Here is an 18,201-nt window from a genome sequence, read left to right on the forward strand (position 1 = left end):
GTACTACTCGTTTATCCTGGTACCTAGACATACAATATCCTTACACACGCACAATCTTCTCGCACCACACGCAGGTTCAGGAAAGGGATAGACAAGAAAGTGAAAGAAAGTCCCGCGGGTTTTTTACCCATCTCAAATCCACGATGTCGGCTCGGATGGGAAGATGTAGTAAGCGAACGAGAGGGAACTAGAGCGGCGGCTCAAACGTGTTAGAAGAGTTGTGTGCGGGAGAAGAGCGAGAGGGAGCGAGGAAGCAGATGAAGGAGGGGGAAGAGACGGGGATATCACCTTGTCCTGAGTTGTGGCTGAAGAGGCAAAAAAGAGCAAAAAAAGCGGAAGAAAGATTCAAGAGAGTTTTGAACTGAACTAACCATCCATCCCACTTGTCGATCCCCCCAATGGCGAACTGAAAAGGATGGACTTCCATCTTTGGCATGGCATTCGGGTCCGCGGGGCGCCAAGCGAGTACGGGCTTTTGGTGTATGAACGATAGCGGTGGGATTTCTTCAGATGAGATGGGAATGGTGTATGGTGGTGTTGGTGGGATGGATCTTGGGGTTCAGGAGAGGAATGTGTCAGTCGTGGATGGCACCGCCGTTCATCGTGGGATTGGTTTCTTCTCATCCCCTTTTGCGTACACCTCGGCCGCCCACTCTATTGCCGTCCCTTTTCACTCCCATCTGTCTTCTCCACGTCTTTCGAAAAGTCTCAGCTGTATCTTGTAACTGTACCGTTTCGCCTCGTTCACTTGATAGCCAGACGGAAACGATGGGGACAGGGGATTCGCGTCGCGGGGAGAGACCTCTGTGTGAGAGAAGTCTTTATCCCACCTGGCCGCAGCCTGAACAGACGCGGGGCCACTCTGTAATCGATCTGCGATGGGCCTTGTTCTTGTTCTTGCTCGCCGGGTCTCGGATGTCCGGTGCCGCGGTTGGGGTGGACTGGGATGCCTCGACGACGGCGGGGTTGTGGCTCTGGCTCGGGTGCCGAGGGCACGATGATGAGGAAGCGGACGCGGAGGTGGATGATTCAGCGATGTCGACAACGTCTGCACCGCCACTGGCGGCTGTGACTTTGCCTTTGCCTTTGCTTTTGCAGGTGCATTTGGGTTTGGACTTGGCGGTGATGGTATCGGTCTTGGCTCCGGGGGATCTGGGTTGGCTTTTCGCCTTGCCTTTGCCTTTGTCTTTGGGTTTGGTTTCCTCCTTGGCCTTGCCTTTGCCCTTGGACTTGGACTTGGCCTTGGTCGCGATCTCGTCGATTCCAGCGGGAAGTGCGGTACTACATGTAGCAACAGCGGAAGAAGAAGAAGAGACCTCGCTGTTCTAGGGCTTGGCGTTCTTCCCCTTTCCAGTCTTGTTGTTGCTGCTGCGCTGGCCTTCTTCCTCGTCAGAATCGAAGACAAGGGCGGAACGCCACTCGACGGTGCCGAAGCGGCTTGGGGAGCCCGGCTCGGATCCGATGCTGGAGACGGTGTTTGCTGTTCGGCGGTGGGGGTCGCATGTGACGGTGACGGTGGAGGATCGCGCGCTGGAGAGCGGGGAGACGCCGTCTGAATTTGCGGCGGAGGCTCGAGATGCTGCGGCATGGGCTCGGCGGGTTAGGGCTGCTGCGCCGGCGGATGCTGCTGCTGTTGGGGTTGTCGAGGTGGATGCGCTTGAAGATGGCTGCTGCTGGTGGGGGTGAGTCTGCGCTGAGGATGGAGAGGCGCCGTAGTAGGAGGGGATGTGGCCTGCTGCCCAGGTGCCTGTGCCATTGCCCGTGCCGCTACTGCTTGCGGCGGTGGTGTTCTCTGGAGTACCAGTGGCAGTAGAGGAAGAGATTTCTTTGAAGCGGCCGAAGGAGGGGATGTCGGTTGGGGGACGGAGGGGCTTCTGTGTGGTTATGGAGTCTGCGTCCGAGTGGTTGCCTTCATCGTTGTCAGAACCGTTATTGGTGTCTCCTTCGTCTGACGTGTCTGTCTGGTTCTCGCCAGAGCTGGAGCTCTGGCCATCACGGGGATGGTCATCTTCGTGGCCCCAGTGGCGACGGCGGCCTGTTCTTCCGTAGATCTGGGAAGGGTGTGGGTTAGTATCTCGTCCTGGACCGGGTTCGCGTTCGGGTTCGATGATCCGAGTCGTGGGCTCTGCGAATCGGGGGCGTCTCAGAGCGGTGGCAATGTCGCCTTCGTCGAAGTCCGTTTCGGCAATTACAGGTAGGCCGCCGGGGGTTCGAGGGGGTGAGATTCTCGGGGGAGCGGTCCGAGGGGAGGCAAGTCTCGGGGGAGAGGCGTTCGGGCTCGGAGGAGAGGAGTAAGAGGAAGAGGAGGAGGTATCGTCGGCGGAATCGGGCTTGGTGTTGGTAGGGGTTTTGTTTCGACGACGGATGAGGCCTGGGTTTAGGAGGGACGGGTACGCCATGACCTCGGACCAGAGGTGTCGTCGGCCCCAGGGAGGAGGGTTCTCGTAGAGGGTTATGGGGGGGATCTGGGTTCCGTCACTTGGGTGCCACGCTGCCCATCGACGCTTCTTGCGACGGGGGTGTTCTCCGAGGATGAGGATGCCTGGGGATGTGCTGCCGCTGGGAGCTGGAGCCAAAGTTGAAGTAGCAGCAGCAGCATCACCAGGACCATCATCTCGAGCACCAGGGGGAAGGGATGTGATTTGAGAAGAGGACAGGTTGGTTTTGCTTGTACTTACCTCGTTGGCGACCTCGTTCTTATCGAGCTCGCGCCAGGGGAACCAGAACTTGTGAAAGGTCTGCATCTCGATATCGGGGTTCTTCTTCAAGTTCTTAATGGCGCGGCGGCGCTCCTGGTAGCAAGTGAAGATGAAGAAAATGAGGACGATTACCGGGACGCAGGGGACCACGATGAAGGTCCAGGTGAGGTTACCGTAGACTGGGTCCTTGAGCTTTGGTGCGTCTGGCGCTGCGGAGGCCGAGGGAATCTGAGTAATGTAGACGGAGACGGTTGTTGCGGTTCGGGGGATGAGGTTTGCAACTGTTGTGATGAGGGTTGTTGGGGTTGCTGTTGGCGGCTGTGTGAATGCTGCTAGGATGGGTTTGAGGGTTATGGTCGGCGCGGGGAGGGAGTGAAGGGGTGACGGCGCCATCTTGGAGGATGCCCGCAATGGGGGAATATATGAGAGAAGCCGTGTGAGTCTTGTGGGTGCGTATGCTGCCGTTCCGTTCGCTTGGGTATAGGGATGTATGGTCGGCAGAAGGGATCGTGAGCTATGAGTATCGCTGTGTTGTGTCGAGCCAAGTCGAGTAAGATGTGCTGGTATCGTGCGTATAGCTGTAGGCTGCAAAATGCTGGACAAACAACAAAACGCAACCTAGCAGGGATGCCAAACCGATATCGCAAAATGAGCGCCGTCTAGACGCTGGTGAGTCGTTGCTATTTTTTAGATGAAGGGGGACCGAGAGGTGAGAAGGGTAAGTCACCTACTGGGCACGATCGCACGTGATATCTTGTGATGTTTTGGGTTGGGGGAAGAGCAAGGGTAGTAGAAAAGATGAATCGGATCTCTTTCTACTGCTCACAATGGAAGTTATCTTGTGATTGTTGTCGTAGTCGTCGGGTGATGAATCGATGGGGGAGTGGGATGAGAAATACTTGTTTGGGTGAGGTGTGATGAGGGAAAAAAGGGGGGAAGGAACGCGGTCTCCCTCGTGAGCGATGTTCTTCTCCCCCGACCTTGGTGAATTTTATTTTGCGTCGTCTTGGTGTCTGTTTTTCGCAAAAAGCTCGGGAGTTGGAGTGAATAAGGAAAAGTTCACCTCTGCTCAAGAAAAAGGGTGGATGTGTGTTGTAGGTCAAAGGAAACAATGGCTTTGTGTGGGAGGTGAGTGTTTGTGAAGAGGGGAGGTGCGGGAGAGCAGCCCTACTTGGTCAAGACCAAGGTCGAGGATCGAGATGAGGCAGGGCAGTCTGCTGTTAACTGAAAGGCGCGTGATCAAAAGACGTGTTGGATTTATTTTTGGTCGACGGGAGAGTGAGTGCCTTGTGATGGTGAACAGGGTCAGCACCTCACTGGCCAGAACACATCTTGTCGTGTCGTGCTTGCCAAAGAGAAAAGAGTGGAAAAGTCCGCTGAAGAAGCGTAAGGAACAGGAATAGTCTGCGTGATTGGATAATTGCCGGGGGTAGGTGAGATGTCAAAGGATGATTGCACATGTGATTTTGCTTCCTTTGTGGGTGGTGGTGTTTCCCTTGGCCTGGGGGCGACGCTGTTCTGTGGACAGCAGATGCTTTGTTGTGATGAGATGATATATATGTGAGATATGACCTCGACCGGATGGAATACTCGCGACCAGGAGATACATCAACTGTCATTCGGATGAATATACTACCAGAAAACACCTAAGCACGAACTCGGGAAGTTCAAGACACACCGCGCCGGCGCTGGGAATTTGACGCCAGGTGAGATTGCACTTCAGACATCATATCTGGTATTTTGCGCATCTCCCACTCAGTAGTATCGCTGGTGATGGGTCTAATTGGTTTCAGCTCAGGGAGAAACGTTTTGGATGAATGTACAAAAGATTACACAAACGAGCTCGGGAATCTCAAGAACGGCCGTGCTGGCACCGGAAAGACTGATGCAAGGGTTATATTGCACTTCAGACTTGCCATCGGCTAGGTACTCTGCTTGGTACTGTTTAAAAATCTCACCGAGTAGTACCATTCATTATAGAGCTGACTCGCTTCAGTTCGGAAAGATACATCTTCTGCTTTACCACAAGAAAACGATTCGAAACAAAACCCTAGTCCAACATCGACTATAGCAAGCAATCATGAATATTTTGACCGACAGTCCCGCGCTTGCAATTATCGGTGTTATTGCTGTTGGTATGGTGTCCATTTACTTCTCGATCATCGGCGCTCTAGACATTTGGGCCACGGTTGAGAAGACAAAACGAAGCATAAAGAGAGAGAAAACTTCGCCGGTTTAAGCATTGTCTTGGACTGTCTGCCTTTTAATCCCTCTCCCTGTATATCGGGGAGTTTGATTTAGGAATATTTCCACTGCTGCTCGATTCAATACCATGTTTATTGTATACGTTCTTAGCGTAACCAATCATGTTGATTATCTAGCTTCTTCTATAGCAACTCACCTTGGTTTCTGTTGGCAAATAGCCTTCCTTACCTAGAAGTCTTGTCTTCTTTTCAAATACACTGTGAGCTCGTTGGAATGTTGTGTGCAGGCCAGTCGGCATCAGGAGGCATTCATCGAGAAAACAAAACAAATGTAGACTTCAATGAAGTATCTGTGATACTATTCTGTATTTGCGATGACACGAGGAGCCTCTGAATCTATGAGTGCTCTCGCCAAGTTGAAAAAGAGACGGCTCTGCGTCAGACACATGAATCAAGATTAATCAAAACGAGAAGCTCAGATCTTATTAGTGACATGTACTTGCAGGATGGTGCTCGAGAAGGCAATGCTCACGTGTCCAACCCCTAACGGAAGAGTCGGTGTGGTAGCTCGAGGACTTTGAACCTGGAACGGTGCAGCACCGGGCTCCGAACTTGCTGGCAACCGAGACATCAAGTTGCGACGGTGCACATGGTACAGCAACGGGAGACGTCAACGTGGTTTCTTTCAAGCTTCTTCAGCTGTGTTTCGAGGAAGGCGGTGACGACATATTGGTCACCTTTGGGTGTTCATGATCGCGTGGCCGTCCCCCTTCCTCTTGCGCAGGAAGGAGCAGCAAAGACTCGACCTTCTCAACGGGTGGTACAATCATAGAATAAGGAATAGATCGATGTAACCTCTCGACGACGCATAATCGGTCCGGCGAGAGGAAACCGAAACCTCGTGTACCTGCCGCTTGTACATCGTGAAAGGTGCTTCCTACCTGAGGCCCTGTGCCGTACATCAACATCAAAAACGTCGCTGCTCAAAAGCGTAAGCCGTTCTAGCCATGCTCCTGCTTTTGGAAAGGATGCTCTTGCCGCTAATGTTGTGGAGAGCAAACGGTTGCCTGACTTGGTTGGGTATGTGTGACGTGATGGACGACTTCCACCTAGATTGGGAAGGTTCCAAGGACAGGGATATGGAGGTCTAGGAACACGATGCAGCTTCCGCAGATGATCTCGGCAGTGATGGTGGAAAGGAGAGATCAGAGACTGCATCCTCTTCCGGGGCAGATACGGCAATTGCTGTCGGCGAGCTTCCCGTCGAAGAAGGCAACTTCCTTCCTTCCCAGAAGCTCCACGTTGTGAGCAGCCCAAGGGCCAGAGTGTTTGTCTTCTCCCATATAAACCTCTCCAGCCCGACGTCCATCCTCTCCTCCATTTCTTCTTCATCCTTCATCTACCAACGACACCACATCATCCCTCTACTTTTTTGGACCAACACACTTTCTGTCAGCATTCCTTTCAACTCACTTCTTCCACTCAGACGTACGCCACTCGGCAACATCAACAGCCCGACCACCAAAATGTTCTCTCTCTCTGTTGTCACTCTGACACTGGCTGCCCTTGGCATCGCCAGTCCCATTGACGTCAAGCCTCGCCACCACCAGGAAGTCAAACCTCGGGATCATGAAGAGATCCAACCCAGGTCTCACAATGTCCCAAGCTTCGAGACACTGAAGCGCGAAATAGCCACCAACGCGGGCTCTGCCATCTCCAAGATGATCCCTGGCGTTGGAAATGATTGGGGATGCAATCATGTAAGCTTCTTTTCTTCCTGTCTGCCCGTTCCATCTCTGCTAGATCATGCTTCCCGTCACCTCTCCACGCATGTATCTGGATTTACGGCTGTATCATCAGCGGTAGAACGATAGGACATACGTCGCATCGATGCCACAGAGCTGACAGATACTTAGATCACTGCCCCAGATCCCCTTGACTGCCCAGCCCTTTTCGCAAAGATACAATCCGGGCAAAAGGATGGAGTCACCGTATCGACCGACAACACTTGCTTCACCCAGACTCATGGCTCATGCAAGGCCACCGTCTGCTCAGCTGGTGGAGTTGACAATGTGGACTATGCTTTGACAACTGCACGGATGATGAACCCTATTCAAACAACGTGCATTGTCAATGGGAAAAGTGGCTACTGGTGGAACGAGAACCATACAGTCTACGTCTCGGTCACACGTGGCAATTAGGATCGTCGCGACCTTCGTTTGAGACAGTTTGAAGAGGATCCAACTGACGAGGTCCCCGAGGAGGAGGAGGAGGAGGAGGAGGAGGAGGAGGAGGAGGAGCCGCAGGATGAAGATTCGGAGGACGAAGAAGACTCTGATGATGACGAAGAATCTGACGACGATGAGGACTCTGATGATGATGACGACTCTGACGATGACGAGGAGGAGGTTGATGACGACAACGAAGGTGACGGAGATGATGAGGGCCCTGAAGACGAAGAAGTCCCCGAGGATAGCGAGCCTGTCGAAGAGGAGCCTGCTGAAGGGGAATCTGTTCGGAGACGGAGACGAGTCTGTTGAAGACGAGACTCTTGATGATTTGATGGGCCCGAGATGATCATTATTCCGAGGCATGTTCGCAGTGCTTGACACTCAGTCACCAAAGCTACCTAGACACTTGTAGCATGGCTTAACAATAAAATTAAAGCATCGTATCAAGAAGACGAACATGATGCTATGTTGACAGGGCTTCTTTCCTTGTCATCTGCCCCTTACAAGTGACATAACCGCCAAATCAGACACTAATCCAATGTTAAAACCAAAATCTATGGTCGTGAAGAAGCTCATTCTGGGTGTTTGGTAGCCAAATGTTGGTGAAGTCGTCGATGGATGTGCAGTGATGCAGGGTTAAGTGGATCCTTTCGCAGAGAGCTGCAGTACCTAGTGCAAGGTGATCCCTGCTCGGGGTCTGCCGAATGGTGGGGAGCTTGAGATCCATCATCAACATCAACATTGACCCGACACCCAACACCAGGAGCACGACCTGCGTCCTACATTACGCAACCTGAAGCCGCCACTCTTCTCAAAACTTAACCATTGGTTCTGCGAAAAGAGAAGCCTCGGAGATCACTCGAATACGCAGTCATGGGTCTGGTACGTCCTTCTTCACCCTCGCACACACATCCCTAACCCAAGACATCAATCGTACTGACAACCTGCGTGTCCCGGAACAGAACAAGGACGCCAGCCACACGTACGTGCACATGCACCGCGCGCGCGACGCCGACCTCTTTGAGGATTTTTGCAAGGAGAAGCTGCCGGACGACGAGGTCTACGTGCCGCCGCAGCACCAGCCGATCAACCCGGAGGACGAGGACGACGTGGTGCCGGACCAGCACGCGGCGTTTGGGATCACCAAGGCGACGCAGCGGTCGCGGGAGGCGGCGTGGAAGGATTTGGGATTGTCGGGGTTGATGAATCGGGGGCCGCCGCCTGCGGGTGGGTGGGAGAGGGGGCAGGCTGGGGCTGGGGGGAGTGCTGCGGGGGGGAGTGGTGGTGGGAAGAGGTTGCCGCGGTGAGGTGGAGGGATGGTGAGTGTAGAGTGAGACAGATTCTGGGATGAGATGATTGGAGGCGTTATGGGATACCCGGGTATTGATTTTGAGGGTGCAGGTCGGAACTGGAAGGCATCGTGACTGTATCGTAGGGTTGCTTTGGGGTGCCAAGCAGCTTCAACCTACGAGCAAAGACGAGAATTACTAAGTGCAAAGGAGTCTACTGATAGTTTGTTTGTGGCCGTATCGACAGTGGAATGTTACTACTGATGTCTTTTTGGGCTTCATGACTGTTGTGCCATTGAGTCTTCCTACAATCCCACTCCAAATGTTGTGGACCCACGAGCAAGTATTCACAAGGCACCAGAAAAGAGAGTCCATCGCCCAAACGCCGCCCATGCTCTTCCTGTGAACGCCATGAATAAACATTATCCCCGTCGCCTCCTCGCCCTGTAACCTCCATCAAGCCAGATCGCTCCTCTCAGGGGCTCATCCAGCTCAGCTCTTCCCAAGATAGCCCTCCCTCTCCAACACTTCAGGCCTAAACTTTACCAAAAACACCGTCTTGCCAGGCCACATCTCGTGCTCATCTTTCGCGGCAATATTATGTGCACTCACCCGCGCGGGGAAACCCGCACCATCACAAATCCCCTCGACGATACCCGCGACGTAGGCGGCGCAGTTGAGCTGGGACATTTCGCGCGGTACGGAGATGTAGGCGTTGACGAGGGGCTCGTTGTCGATAATCATGTACTCGTCTGGCTTGGCCGGGTCGGCGGATTTTTCGAGGCGGTCGGCTTGTCGGCCAAAGAGGTGCTGCCAGCAGGACTGCTTGATGAAGTGGAGGAGGGTGATGATTGTGAGGGGCCGGGTCTGGGTCCGCGGAGGTTCGCGGAAGAGGAGGAGGTCGAGGAGTTTGAGGCCTATTGAGTGGCCTTGGATGTTTAATCTGGAAGGGTTGAGGGTCAAAGTTAGTGGACGTTTGGATCTTGGACAATAGAAGGGGAAAACAGAGCGACGGGAGCGCACCGTTGTTCGAGCTCGGAAATATCCTTTACGTTGCGCTGGGCGTACGAGACCATCTCGCTAAAGAGGTAGGCGAAGCTGGACTGGCTCAGCTCGGCCGTCTTTGTGCGGTTCAGGGGCCGGTGGTAGATTGTCTTGCCGTTGGAGGGGTACCGCAGGCCGGGCGTCTCCTTGCCCGGGATGCTCTTCGTCGTTGGCAGGTTCGCCATTGTCGCGTGTGTGGTGATTTGTGTCTAGAGCCCTAGTGTGCTGTTCGATGTTTGCGCTGCGATAGGAGGTGGTTCATCTGGTTGTTATAAGAATGGTCGGAGCTGTTTTCACGGCTCGAGAGTCGGTGTGTGGCAGCAGCTTGGTGTTTGCGCTTGCGCCGAGAAAGGGTGACGTTTGGGGATGGGAAGGCTGCAGGGTTGGTGGGAGCTGTGGGTTTGGAGTTTGGGTTGCGCGATTGGGCCAGCCTTATCGGCGATAACGATAAGAGCTCGCGCAGGGACAGCCACCTCACATCAAGAAAGCTTCCAAGGTTCATTCATAACATCACCAACAATATAACGAGGAAATTGAAGGGGGAAATATATATATGAGAAGATCTACATAAGAAGGGATACTTGGAAAGCTTCCACCCGTCTCAATGTATCAGTGAACCACCCAAAAATGTCTACCTTTTTGTCCCTCTATCCTGCTATTAGTTTGAGCGCCTTTTGCTCTGTCTATGAATGCTATAATGATTCAAATCAATCTCTAAGCTTCCCGCTCAACATTTGCCAAGTCGATGATTCTATGCAGTGGGCTTGACCTCGGCAGGTGTCTCGGCCGCAGCCGGAACCGGAGCAGCTTCAGCAGCAGCAGCAGCAGCAGCAGCCGGGGCAGCAGCCTCCGCGCCGACGCCCTTCTCAACAGCACCGCCGAGGTAGTCTTCCGACTCGCCAATCTGCTTTCCGCCAGCGATCCAGCGGGCCGTCCGGGCGTCGTGCTTCTCCTTGCAGATGCCGTTGAGGGCGGGCCAGTAGACGGAGTGGTCGTACTCGAACTCGAGCTTGCCGTCGCTGAACTCGGTCCACAGCTGCTCCTCGGGCACGTACTGGCGCATGTCCTCGTTGAACTTGAGCTTGTCCCGGGTCATGGGGTCAATGAAGGGGGTGATGAGCTTGAAGAAGCCGTTGACCATCCAGGGAACTATCACGTGTTAGCATGGGCTGGATGAAATGCGGATGAGCTGAGATGTCAATATACATACCATTGATGATGAGGGCCTTGCCCAGACGCTCAGGGTAATGCGTCTGGAGAATGTGCAGCACTTCGCGAGCCAGTCCGAGACCGGGCGCCGTGTTGCCGCGGCTCTTTGACGTCTTGAAGTTGATGAGGAGGGCAATCTTCTCTTGGCCGGCGGGCATAATGTCGATGACGCGCTCGAGCATGAAGACGAGGTGCTGGACCTGGCGCGGGCTGGGGTCGGTGTTTTGGCGTCCCGGGTTCAGGTAGTGGCATGGGCGGCGCTCCTTATCGAAGCCGAGGATGATTTGCTTGCCCGTCTCGTTCTCGGGCGAGATGTGGTCGGCGGTGAGGGCCTCGACGCCGTACTCGCGACGCCAGGCCAGGGTCTCGAGGAGACGCTTCTCGGCGTCCTTGGAGGACCATTTGGTGGCGCGGAGGTAGCGGAGGAGACACTCGCGCGTGAGCCACTGGCGCTCCGAGTCGGTCAGAGGACCCGATTTGGCGACGTGGGCGGCGGTGGTGCATTTGACTTCCGTCCAGGCGCGGGCTTGGGCGAGGAGGCCGTCATATTTGGTCTGCTGGTCTGCGGTGAGGGCCGGGACGGCCGGGGTGGAGGAGGCCGGTATCGGGAGGGCGATGGGCGTCTTGAGCGGGCCGGATGCGGTGGCCTTTTCTTGCAGACCGGCGGCGGCGGTGGTGGAGGCCGGTGTTTGATCGGCGACGGAGGCCATGGCGGGCGTGAATGGCTGGTGGATGGTGACTGGTGGACCGTGGAACGTTTTTCCTTTCCTTCGGAGGGGGCAGATCCGGTTGAAGGTAGGTTGGATTTTTTGACTTTTGCCCTTGCAATACGGATGGGATCGTGGCCGTAAGGGGTATGGTGAGGTGGGATGAGATGTGCGGGGTGGAGGGGTGTGTGCGTTCGTTCGTCCGCGTCTGTGGTCTAGCAGAGATGGAAAAGATAACCAGTGTCTGCTTTCTCGAACTTGTGTCTCGGAACTTGGAAGAGAGGTTGGGTGAATCGCGATGAGTTTGTTTCCCTCGCGCAAAGAGTCACACCGCTAGAATTGCAGTTGCGGCCACGATGAGCTTACGCGGTATTGATTGACGGTGAGATTGGAGTCTGGAGAGGAAAGGAGATGAGCCCATGCCGGGAAGCTCAGTTCCGGCCGTTAGTGTCCGCCCCAAGAGGCCCAAAAGGGGACCCCAAAAGCGTGCTTTCTTCGGTACTATGTAGGTACTCCGTAGGCCCGCCATTGATCGACCGGGTTGCGCGCATCAGTTGAGTTTATTCTGTCTATCTGAGGGATATTGGGGATGTGTCTGGGTCTATGGTTCTCTATGCGGTCCAGGGTATCACGAACTATTCCAAGATTCACATACTACCTATGAGGACAGGCGGTTGGCAGGTTACATTAAACACCGTTAAGATGGATGGTCAACATGTTGCGCTTTTTCCGAGGTGGCAGGGTGATGGCAGGCCTTGTCACGCGCAGTCTGCAGCGCTGCTCGGTAAAACCCGCGCTAGGCCGGATCAAGTGGGTCCCGGTTCCAACGTCTTGAGAGGACCCTGACCCCCTTACCTAATACGAGTACGTACTCTTCAGTTCGGGAACGGAGGCAGTTCTCTCCTTCTGCTGCGTCCAGTACGTATTCTTAGCTGCAATGACGCCGGCGGCGATGTGAAACTCGGATCTTCACTCAAGCTTCAAGACAACCCGCACACGCCGCCGTCGCAGTCGTCCCCTTCTAACAACGGACCAGAGCCCTTCCTGTCTCCGTCGAGTCATGGGTGCCACTTTTGCGCTGTCAACCAACTTCGAACCTTTTGCAAACCAAGGAATGCCAGTGTACCGGCGTGTCAGTGGCCACCATCAAGTGTCACTTTTGGAAGCTTCGTACGGATCCTCTCATCTCATCTGATCTGGAAACTCCCCGTGGCATTTGGAGAACGACGAACCCACCAAAGCACCACTACAATGTACAGAGACGATAATCCATACGCCATCGCCGATGATGGCTGAAGATGAGGCTTTTCCAGAAAGAGACCGCTGACTGACTGCGTGGAACGAATCGAACGATCAATAACTTCTACCGTTTCCAGGCTAACAATCATCCGCTGCAAATGTCGCGTGGTCAACATTAGGCCGCCCCAAGTCGAGACGGCCCTCCAATCAACTCCATTCCTCCCTCGGCCGGTCCCTCGGCCTTCCGTGTCCATGGCTGATCACGCTGGTCTTCTTGGGGACGTTGGAGACTTTGGAGCCATTCCCAGCTGCCCGGAACTCCAGCCATCCGAGCTGTGGCTGCAGCCGAGCGCCTGGCTTCTCTCCCTCCCGAACTCGCAAGGCCCGGCACTGGCCCTGTCACCGTGTCACTCTCTCTCAGAAGCGGCACTTTGTGTGTGCTCTCTCCACCCCATCCGTCCACCTTTCCATCACTCGGTTCTTCCTTTCCGAGCCATGGTCCATCCCTCGAGAATCGCCCTCGTCCAATCCAAACACACACACACCCAAAACCACGGATACGTCGCTTGCTTGCTCGACTAAACCATGAACACATCTCATCCGTGCGGGGATGCGCCGTCGTCCCAGATGTCTCTTAGGTTGGATGCAGCTCCCTCCCGCCCACACCGTCGTCTATCCAATATCACTCTTTCTGCAACCCGCTGCTGCTCTTATCCCAGCGGCTGGCCCCATTCCAGGCAACCTAGACATCTCGGGAGAGCCCTGCCTGTGCAAACTTCTCACTCCGGCTTATGGTCGGATCGTCGTCACATCAGCACGCCCCCACGAACTCCGCCCAGTGCCGCCGGGAACTCGACTGTCCATCACTGATCGTCGCGGCTCCCGGTCTTGAAAAAGGCTGCGTGGTATCCTTACCGGTAAACCTTCAAAAGAAGAAAACCTCCGGATCGACCGCCAGGATTAGAGCTCAAAAAGCCACTGATGTTTCACTGGTATTCCTTCTTCCTTTCTGCAGCTCTACACCCTCAGAGCTCTTAAAACATGGTCACCATCCTCCCTTCCCTCTGGCCTTGCCCAGACCTGAAGAAGATCTCTCTGCCCTCACGCGATAATTTGTCTTCCTGGCTCAACATGCCGCTCTTCAACTACCTCGTTCAGGCCTCCATCGCCGTCTTGTTGGTCATCTTCGGGATCCAGATGCAGACAACCGCCGCCCAGGCGCCTCCGCTCACTTGCATGAACGTCGACCAGCCGAACCCCATCTTCAGTCAGTACCCGAACAATGCCACCGGTCTCTTGAACGTCACCATGGTCATCATCCCGATCCCCATGACGACAGCGCGTCAAATCATCCCGCAGCAATATGGAATTCTCGAGGGCGCATACCGGGCTCTCATGCCAAACTTCCCCGCCGATATGTATCCCGTTGTCGTCCAGGCTGGTCATGATCACGATATCCGGTTCCAAGACTTTGGAATTCCCGACTTTAGCGTAAGTCCTGCCCGCAACACGTTTCCACCGGACACTTCACTGACACTTGGAAACAGAAATCTGGCTTTGAGTTCCCCTTCCTGGATCTCTTGGGCGACGGCAAATCATCATTCCGATGGGCTCCCGAGCAACTGATTTCGGCCTCCAACCCCGCTGCCGTCACCGGCTCCCAAGCGTACGGCACCGAAGTCCACGCCGCCACCTTCACCCCCGAATGCAACGCATACTCGGCTACCACTGGAGGCGGCACTTCCTTCAACGGCACCGCGGGTGCCAAGTACATGTCCCTCGAGATGAAGAAGTCGGCATGCGGAGGCAAGGCCCCGCCTTACACGCTGGCCATGTTTGACACCATCATCAACCAGCCCATCTTCGCCAACGGCTCGACCTGCGATCAGCAGATCCGCCTGTTCAACACCTCCGTTACTACCGGAGCCTTCGAGCCGGTTCCCGTGCGCGGGTCGCTCAAGTCGAATCTCGGACCGTTCCAGACCGACGCATCATTCTCCGACGTGGCTGGCTTCCAGGCCGCCACGCCCTTTATCGAAAATAACTATCTTCCCTGCGAAATGTTTAGAGGATACAACCCTGTTAAGACTACTTGATACCCCCTTTCTCCATCGTGGAGGGAGGACCTTTTTACAACTTAATTTCTATTTACGCCCTTTTTGGCGGTGGCTTTTGGCCTGTGGCCTTGAGCATTTGGCTCCGGCTGGAGCCGATGGGAGGAGATTTTCACGACCTTTATGACGGCATGACGTACATAGTAAATACATGGATGTGGGAAGAAGACTAGAATCTCTCCCCCATTTGGTCCAATATACAAAGCGTGCGCTGCATGGCGCCGCGATACCCAAATACTTTCTTTTCCTGAGATTGAGTGATGTAGATGTGGTTGATTTAGAATTTGCCATTCAACATTGCAAAACCAAAACCAAGATGGTTACCCTCCGGCAACACGAACGGGGAAGTACTCTGGCCTGCATCCGGCATCGAGCGTCGCATTCCTGCCACCACTTTTCGGTGCAATATCTGAAAAAGAGTAGGCAATACCTCTCGATTACTTTTGCGCTGGAAATTTTCATTGCCGATGCCGGGGAGAATATTTACTGTTTTCGGCTTGCAGCTGTTGCATCTACGCCCAGCGGATGTTCCTCCGATTAAGGTAAGTACAGGACCAGGTGTATCCACCATTGTTCCGCCTCCGTCCCCGGGAGAAGCTTCTCCACTTTCCGGGGAGCTACGGTAGAGTGAGGTAAAGCAAGATACCTACCCATCTCAGATCAGTGATGCGGCTGGTTTATGATGAATTAATGTGGCCAACTCGAGATGGATTAAGAATGCAGTGTAGACGAAAGATTGCGTACTTCAGCCAATCGCTCTCATTCTCTATTCAAAGACGCAGGCTGCTGAGACTTTACTCTCGGTTGGGTGAACATGCGTTTTTATTTGCCTGGGTCATCTCCGTACCTCTCTCCTCAGGATATCCTCAGGATGGGTTAAAAATGCAGTGAGAGACTGACCTCTGCCCCAGAAAGGATTAGGATCACTCATATTTCGCACTAATACATAATGTCAACTCCCCTCAGGAAGCCCTCGGGATGGGTTGAAGTCGCATGGAAGATTTGCCTCCCAGCACCGGATCGAGGGCAGGGGTACGAGATGCCAGCTGCAGACTGCAGTAGGGTCTTTTGGAGAGGCAACCACAGAAACAACTAATTTACGTTTTGCTGCGTCCCTCTGGCTAAGCTGTTGTTGATACATTGGAGTTCGCCAACGCCGATGCTTGAATTCAAAGGGTAATGGCAAAGCAGACTGTCGCCTCAACTTGCGTCTCGACATGATGTGCGGCTTGGCGACAAGCTTGATCATGCTCGGTGTAGATCATCTCGGGGAGGCACTAGGAACTAACGACGTCACAAAATTGAATACTCTAAACCAAATGTCGTATAAACCGCTGTCAGCTAAACCGATGTATTCTTAAAACATGAGATGGGTTCATGCAACAATGAGGTATCGGAGCGGGAAGACGGAAAGTAGATGTAGAAGAAGAGGCTAATTCAAGCGGCTGAGAGAATCCATTAATCAATTGGGTTTACATTGCATCACCCACCAAATAGACTGAAATTCAGCAGCAGATGAAAGGCATCTTTCGTCCTACCTAAAAGCAAAGAAAAAGGCCAAAGAACCAAGGGGAGGGATAAGACGGCAACTAGAGACGAAGGATCGACGAATGGCGCGCCTCAGAATGTGACTTTGGACGGAATTCAAAACGCGACTGGAAACACTGCAGGGCCTCCGTCCGGGGAGGGGACTCGAATAATGTGTGAACTACGGGGGCCGCTTGGCGGCTTTAGGATCGCTGAAACGGCGTTGTACTGCTTAGTCACACGCTGTTCTCACTATTACTGACTCCGATGTGCTGAAGAAGATGCACTAACAATTGACAATTAGGACTGAAAAGAAGAGTCTGGGGCTTGACGGCTTGTTGGGGGGGAACATCGACGACCCCTGTCCTGAAACTTCAGCCTCAGACTCTGGTGGTATCTAGACATGGGACGACGGGGAACCGAAAACAGGACGGCGTAACGAATCGAGGGCGGTTATTGTAGGCGAGGACGAAGGAGAAACAGGGGCGATCAATGGGGGCAACATTGAACAAAAGAACGATATGGCCCGCTTGAAGAGCCTTCGCACCTCTTTTTGGTTTTGCCTCTTCTTTCACGTCTTCTTCTCTCCTTGGCGCTGGCGCATTGTCTCTAGTATCCAGTGCTTTTTGCAGGACTTCAGTCTTTCTAATTCGATTCGATAATTCTCTCTTTCGTTGACTTGCCTGCCGTCGGTTGATCCGCTTTGTCTATTTCATCATACATAACAAAGACACTCATTCGAGAAAACGAAGACAACTCGCCCAACATGGACATGTCGGACGCCAAGTACGCCAACATCAAGTTCGAGGACCACGATGACCGGAGCAGCACCGAGGTCGAGGAGTCGCTCCTCGGTACCGACGACAAGGCGTGCCGTCGCTGCATGGCCAAGGACTACCACGACCAGCCGGCGAGGAGGAAGAACAGGTGCCTGGCGATGCTCAACTCGTCGCGGTGGTTTGTCGATACGATATTGCTGGTTGTGATCCTGGGCCTGCTGGTGAGGGAGCAGATGCAGAAGCCGCCGGTGAATACGTGGGACTTTGGTGGAGATTTGACTGGTGTTAGCGGACACTGTGAGTCTTGACTTCCGTGATGGGCCGATGGCAGGGGAATGAGAATGAGAGATTCGAGATGGCTGACTTGATGAATGTGTAGTCTCGCAGCAGATCAAGACGTTCACGCCGGATTACGAGGGCAAGTATGCTCCCAACGACACGTCAAAGTTCTTCACCGACGAGACGCTGAACAACTGGAACGAGTTGATGCCTTGTGAGTAACTCAGTCTTCAGAATGATGAGATGATCGCGATCGCTGACACGAACACAACAGATGGCATGGGCTTCCAGTGGGTGAATGACACACACAAGTACCACGACCTGCCCACTCCCATTGTCTGGCCCGAGAAGACCGTCTTTACCACTTCCATCACCCACCAGCTGCACTGCTTGGTACGCTCTCTCATCTAAACTCAACCCGTGTTTGTCTACAGTTACTAACACTCCGTCCAGTTCGCCGTCGTCCAGACCTACTCTGGTATCAAGTCCGGCCACGAGATCCCCGACGACCACCACTGGCACATGATTCACTGCTTCTCCTACCTTAGACAGACCATCATGTGCAGTGCCGACATGGCTCTTGAGGGTCTCGAGACGACCTTCCCGGATCACAACGGTGGTTCCGACGGTTGGGACTCGAAGCATGGTAAGTCACTACTCATTGGGATTGAGATCAAGCAAAGCAATCCAAAGCTAACACAAGGCTTCAGTGTGCAAGGATTACAACCAGGTCAAGAACTACTTGGAGAGCGTCAGGGCGTACGACGACAGAGAGATCTTTTAAAAAAGCAGAACAATTAGCACCAGCATCATAGGCATTTCATTTCAAAACATACACACATTTTTCACTCAGTCTAGGTTTTATCAAAACATGAAGTGA

The 18,201-nt window shown here is 53.8% G+C and overlaps 8 protein-coding genes across 8 annotated transcripts; 4 read left to right on the forward strand and 4 right to left on the reverse strand.

Annotated features, from left to right (window-relative positions):
- Positions 1-1,228: 1,228 nt before the first annotated feature.
- BDZ83DRAFT_791116 (uncharacterized protein) lies at positions 1,229-5,238 on the reverse strand. The gene is made up of 2 exons (XM_060515729.1): positions 4,852-5,238; positions 1,229-3,225 (listed from the first exon to the last, which is right to left on the reverse strand). Exons 1-2 carry the CDS (start codon positions 4,908-4,910, stop codon positions 1,326-1,328), a joined length of 1,959 nt encoding a protein of 652 aa, XP_060366645.1. The 5' UTR covers positions 4,911-5,238; the 3' UTR covers positions 1,229-1,325.
- A 386-nt stretch (positions 5,239-5,624) lies between these two features.
- BDZ83DRAFT_256255 (uncharacterized protein) lies at positions 5,625-6,547 on the reverse strand. Its single transcript, XM_060501964.1, has one exon. The coding sequence runs from the start codon at positions 6,293-6,295 to the stop codon at positions 5,714-5,716; it is 582 nt and encodes a 193-aa protein (XP_060366646.1). The 5' UTR covers positions 6,296-6,547; the 3' UTR covers positions 5,625-5,713.
- Positions 6,430-7,443, forward strand: BDZ83DRAFT_750722 (uncharacterized protein; the record flags this gene model as incomplete). Its single annotated transcript, XM_060513952.1, has 3 exons — positions 6,430-6,663; positions 6,820-7,032; positions 7,105-7,443. 3 exons carry the CDS (start codon positions 6,430-6,432, stop codon positions 7,441-7,443), a joined length of 786 nt encoding a protein of 261 aa, XP_060366647.1.
- Positions 7,444-8,007: 564 nt separating this feature from the next.
- On the forward strand, positions 8,008-8,625 carry BDZ83DRAFT_750723 (Apc13p protein-domain-containing protein; the record flags this gene model as incomplete). The annotated part of the gene is made up of 3 exons (XM_060513953.1): positions 8,008-8,016; positions 8,097-8,361; positions 8,570-8,625. The coding sequence occupies 3 exons, from the start codon at positions 8,008-8,010 to the stop codon at positions 8,623-8,625; spliced, it is 330 nt and encodes a 109-aa protein (XP_060366648.1).
- Positions 8,626-8,915: 290 nt separating this feature from the next.
- On the reverse strand, positions 8,916-9,652 carry BDZ83DRAFT_574260 (transporter particle component; the record flags this gene model as incomplete). The annotated part of the gene is made up of 2 exons (XM_060504696.1): positions 8,916-9,366; positions 9,447-9,652. The coding sequence occupies 2 exons, from the start codon at positions 9,650-9,652 to the stop codon at positions 8,916-8,918; spliced, it is 657 nt and encodes a 218-aa protein (XP_060366649.1).
- Positions 9,653-10,218: 566 nt separating this feature from the next.
- BDZ83DRAFT_574241 (cral trio domain-containing protein) lies at positions 10,219-11,386 on the reverse strand (the record flags this gene model as incomplete). Its single annotated transcript, XM_060504695.1, has 2 exons — positions 10,219-10,616; positions 10,678-11,386. 2 exons carry the CDS (start codon positions 11,384-11,386, stop codon positions 10,219-10,221), a joined length of 1,107 nt encoding a protein of 368 aa, XP_060366650.1.
- A 2,367-nt stretch (positions 11,387-13,753) lies between these two features.
- On the forward strand, positions 13,754-14,718 carry BDZ83DRAFT_718366 (uncharacterized protein; the record flags this gene model as incomplete). Its single annotated transcript, XM_060512063.1, has 2 exons — positions 13,754-14,113; positions 14,170-14,718. 2 exons carry the CDS (start codon positions 13,754-13,756, stop codon positions 14,716-14,718), a joined length of 909 nt encoding a protein of 302 aa, XP_060366651.1.
- Positions 14,719-16,577: 1,859 nt separating this feature from the next.
- Positions 16,578-18,172, forward strand: BDZ83DRAFT_615615 (uncharacterized protein). Its single transcript, XM_060507903.1, has 5 exons — positions 16,578-17,339; positions 17,422-17,535; positions 17,596-17,714; positions 17,775-17,967; positions 18,032-18,172. The coding sequence occupies exons 1-5, from the start codon at positions 17,030-17,032 to the stop codon at positions 18,103-18,105; spliced, it is 810 nt and encodes a 269-aa protein (XP_060366652.1). The 5' UTR covers positions 16,578-17,029; the 3' UTR covers positions 18,106-18,172.
- Positions 18,173-18,201: the final 29 nt, after the last annotated feature.

This window comes from Colletotrichum acutatum, assembly GCF_030867785.1.
Source record: "Colletotrichum acutatum strain CBS 112980 chromosome Unknown BDZ83scaffold_31, whole genome shotgun sequence".
NCBI lineage: Eukaryota > Fungi > Ascomycota > Sordariomycetes > Glomerellales > Glomerellaceae > Colletotrichum > Colletotrichum acutatum.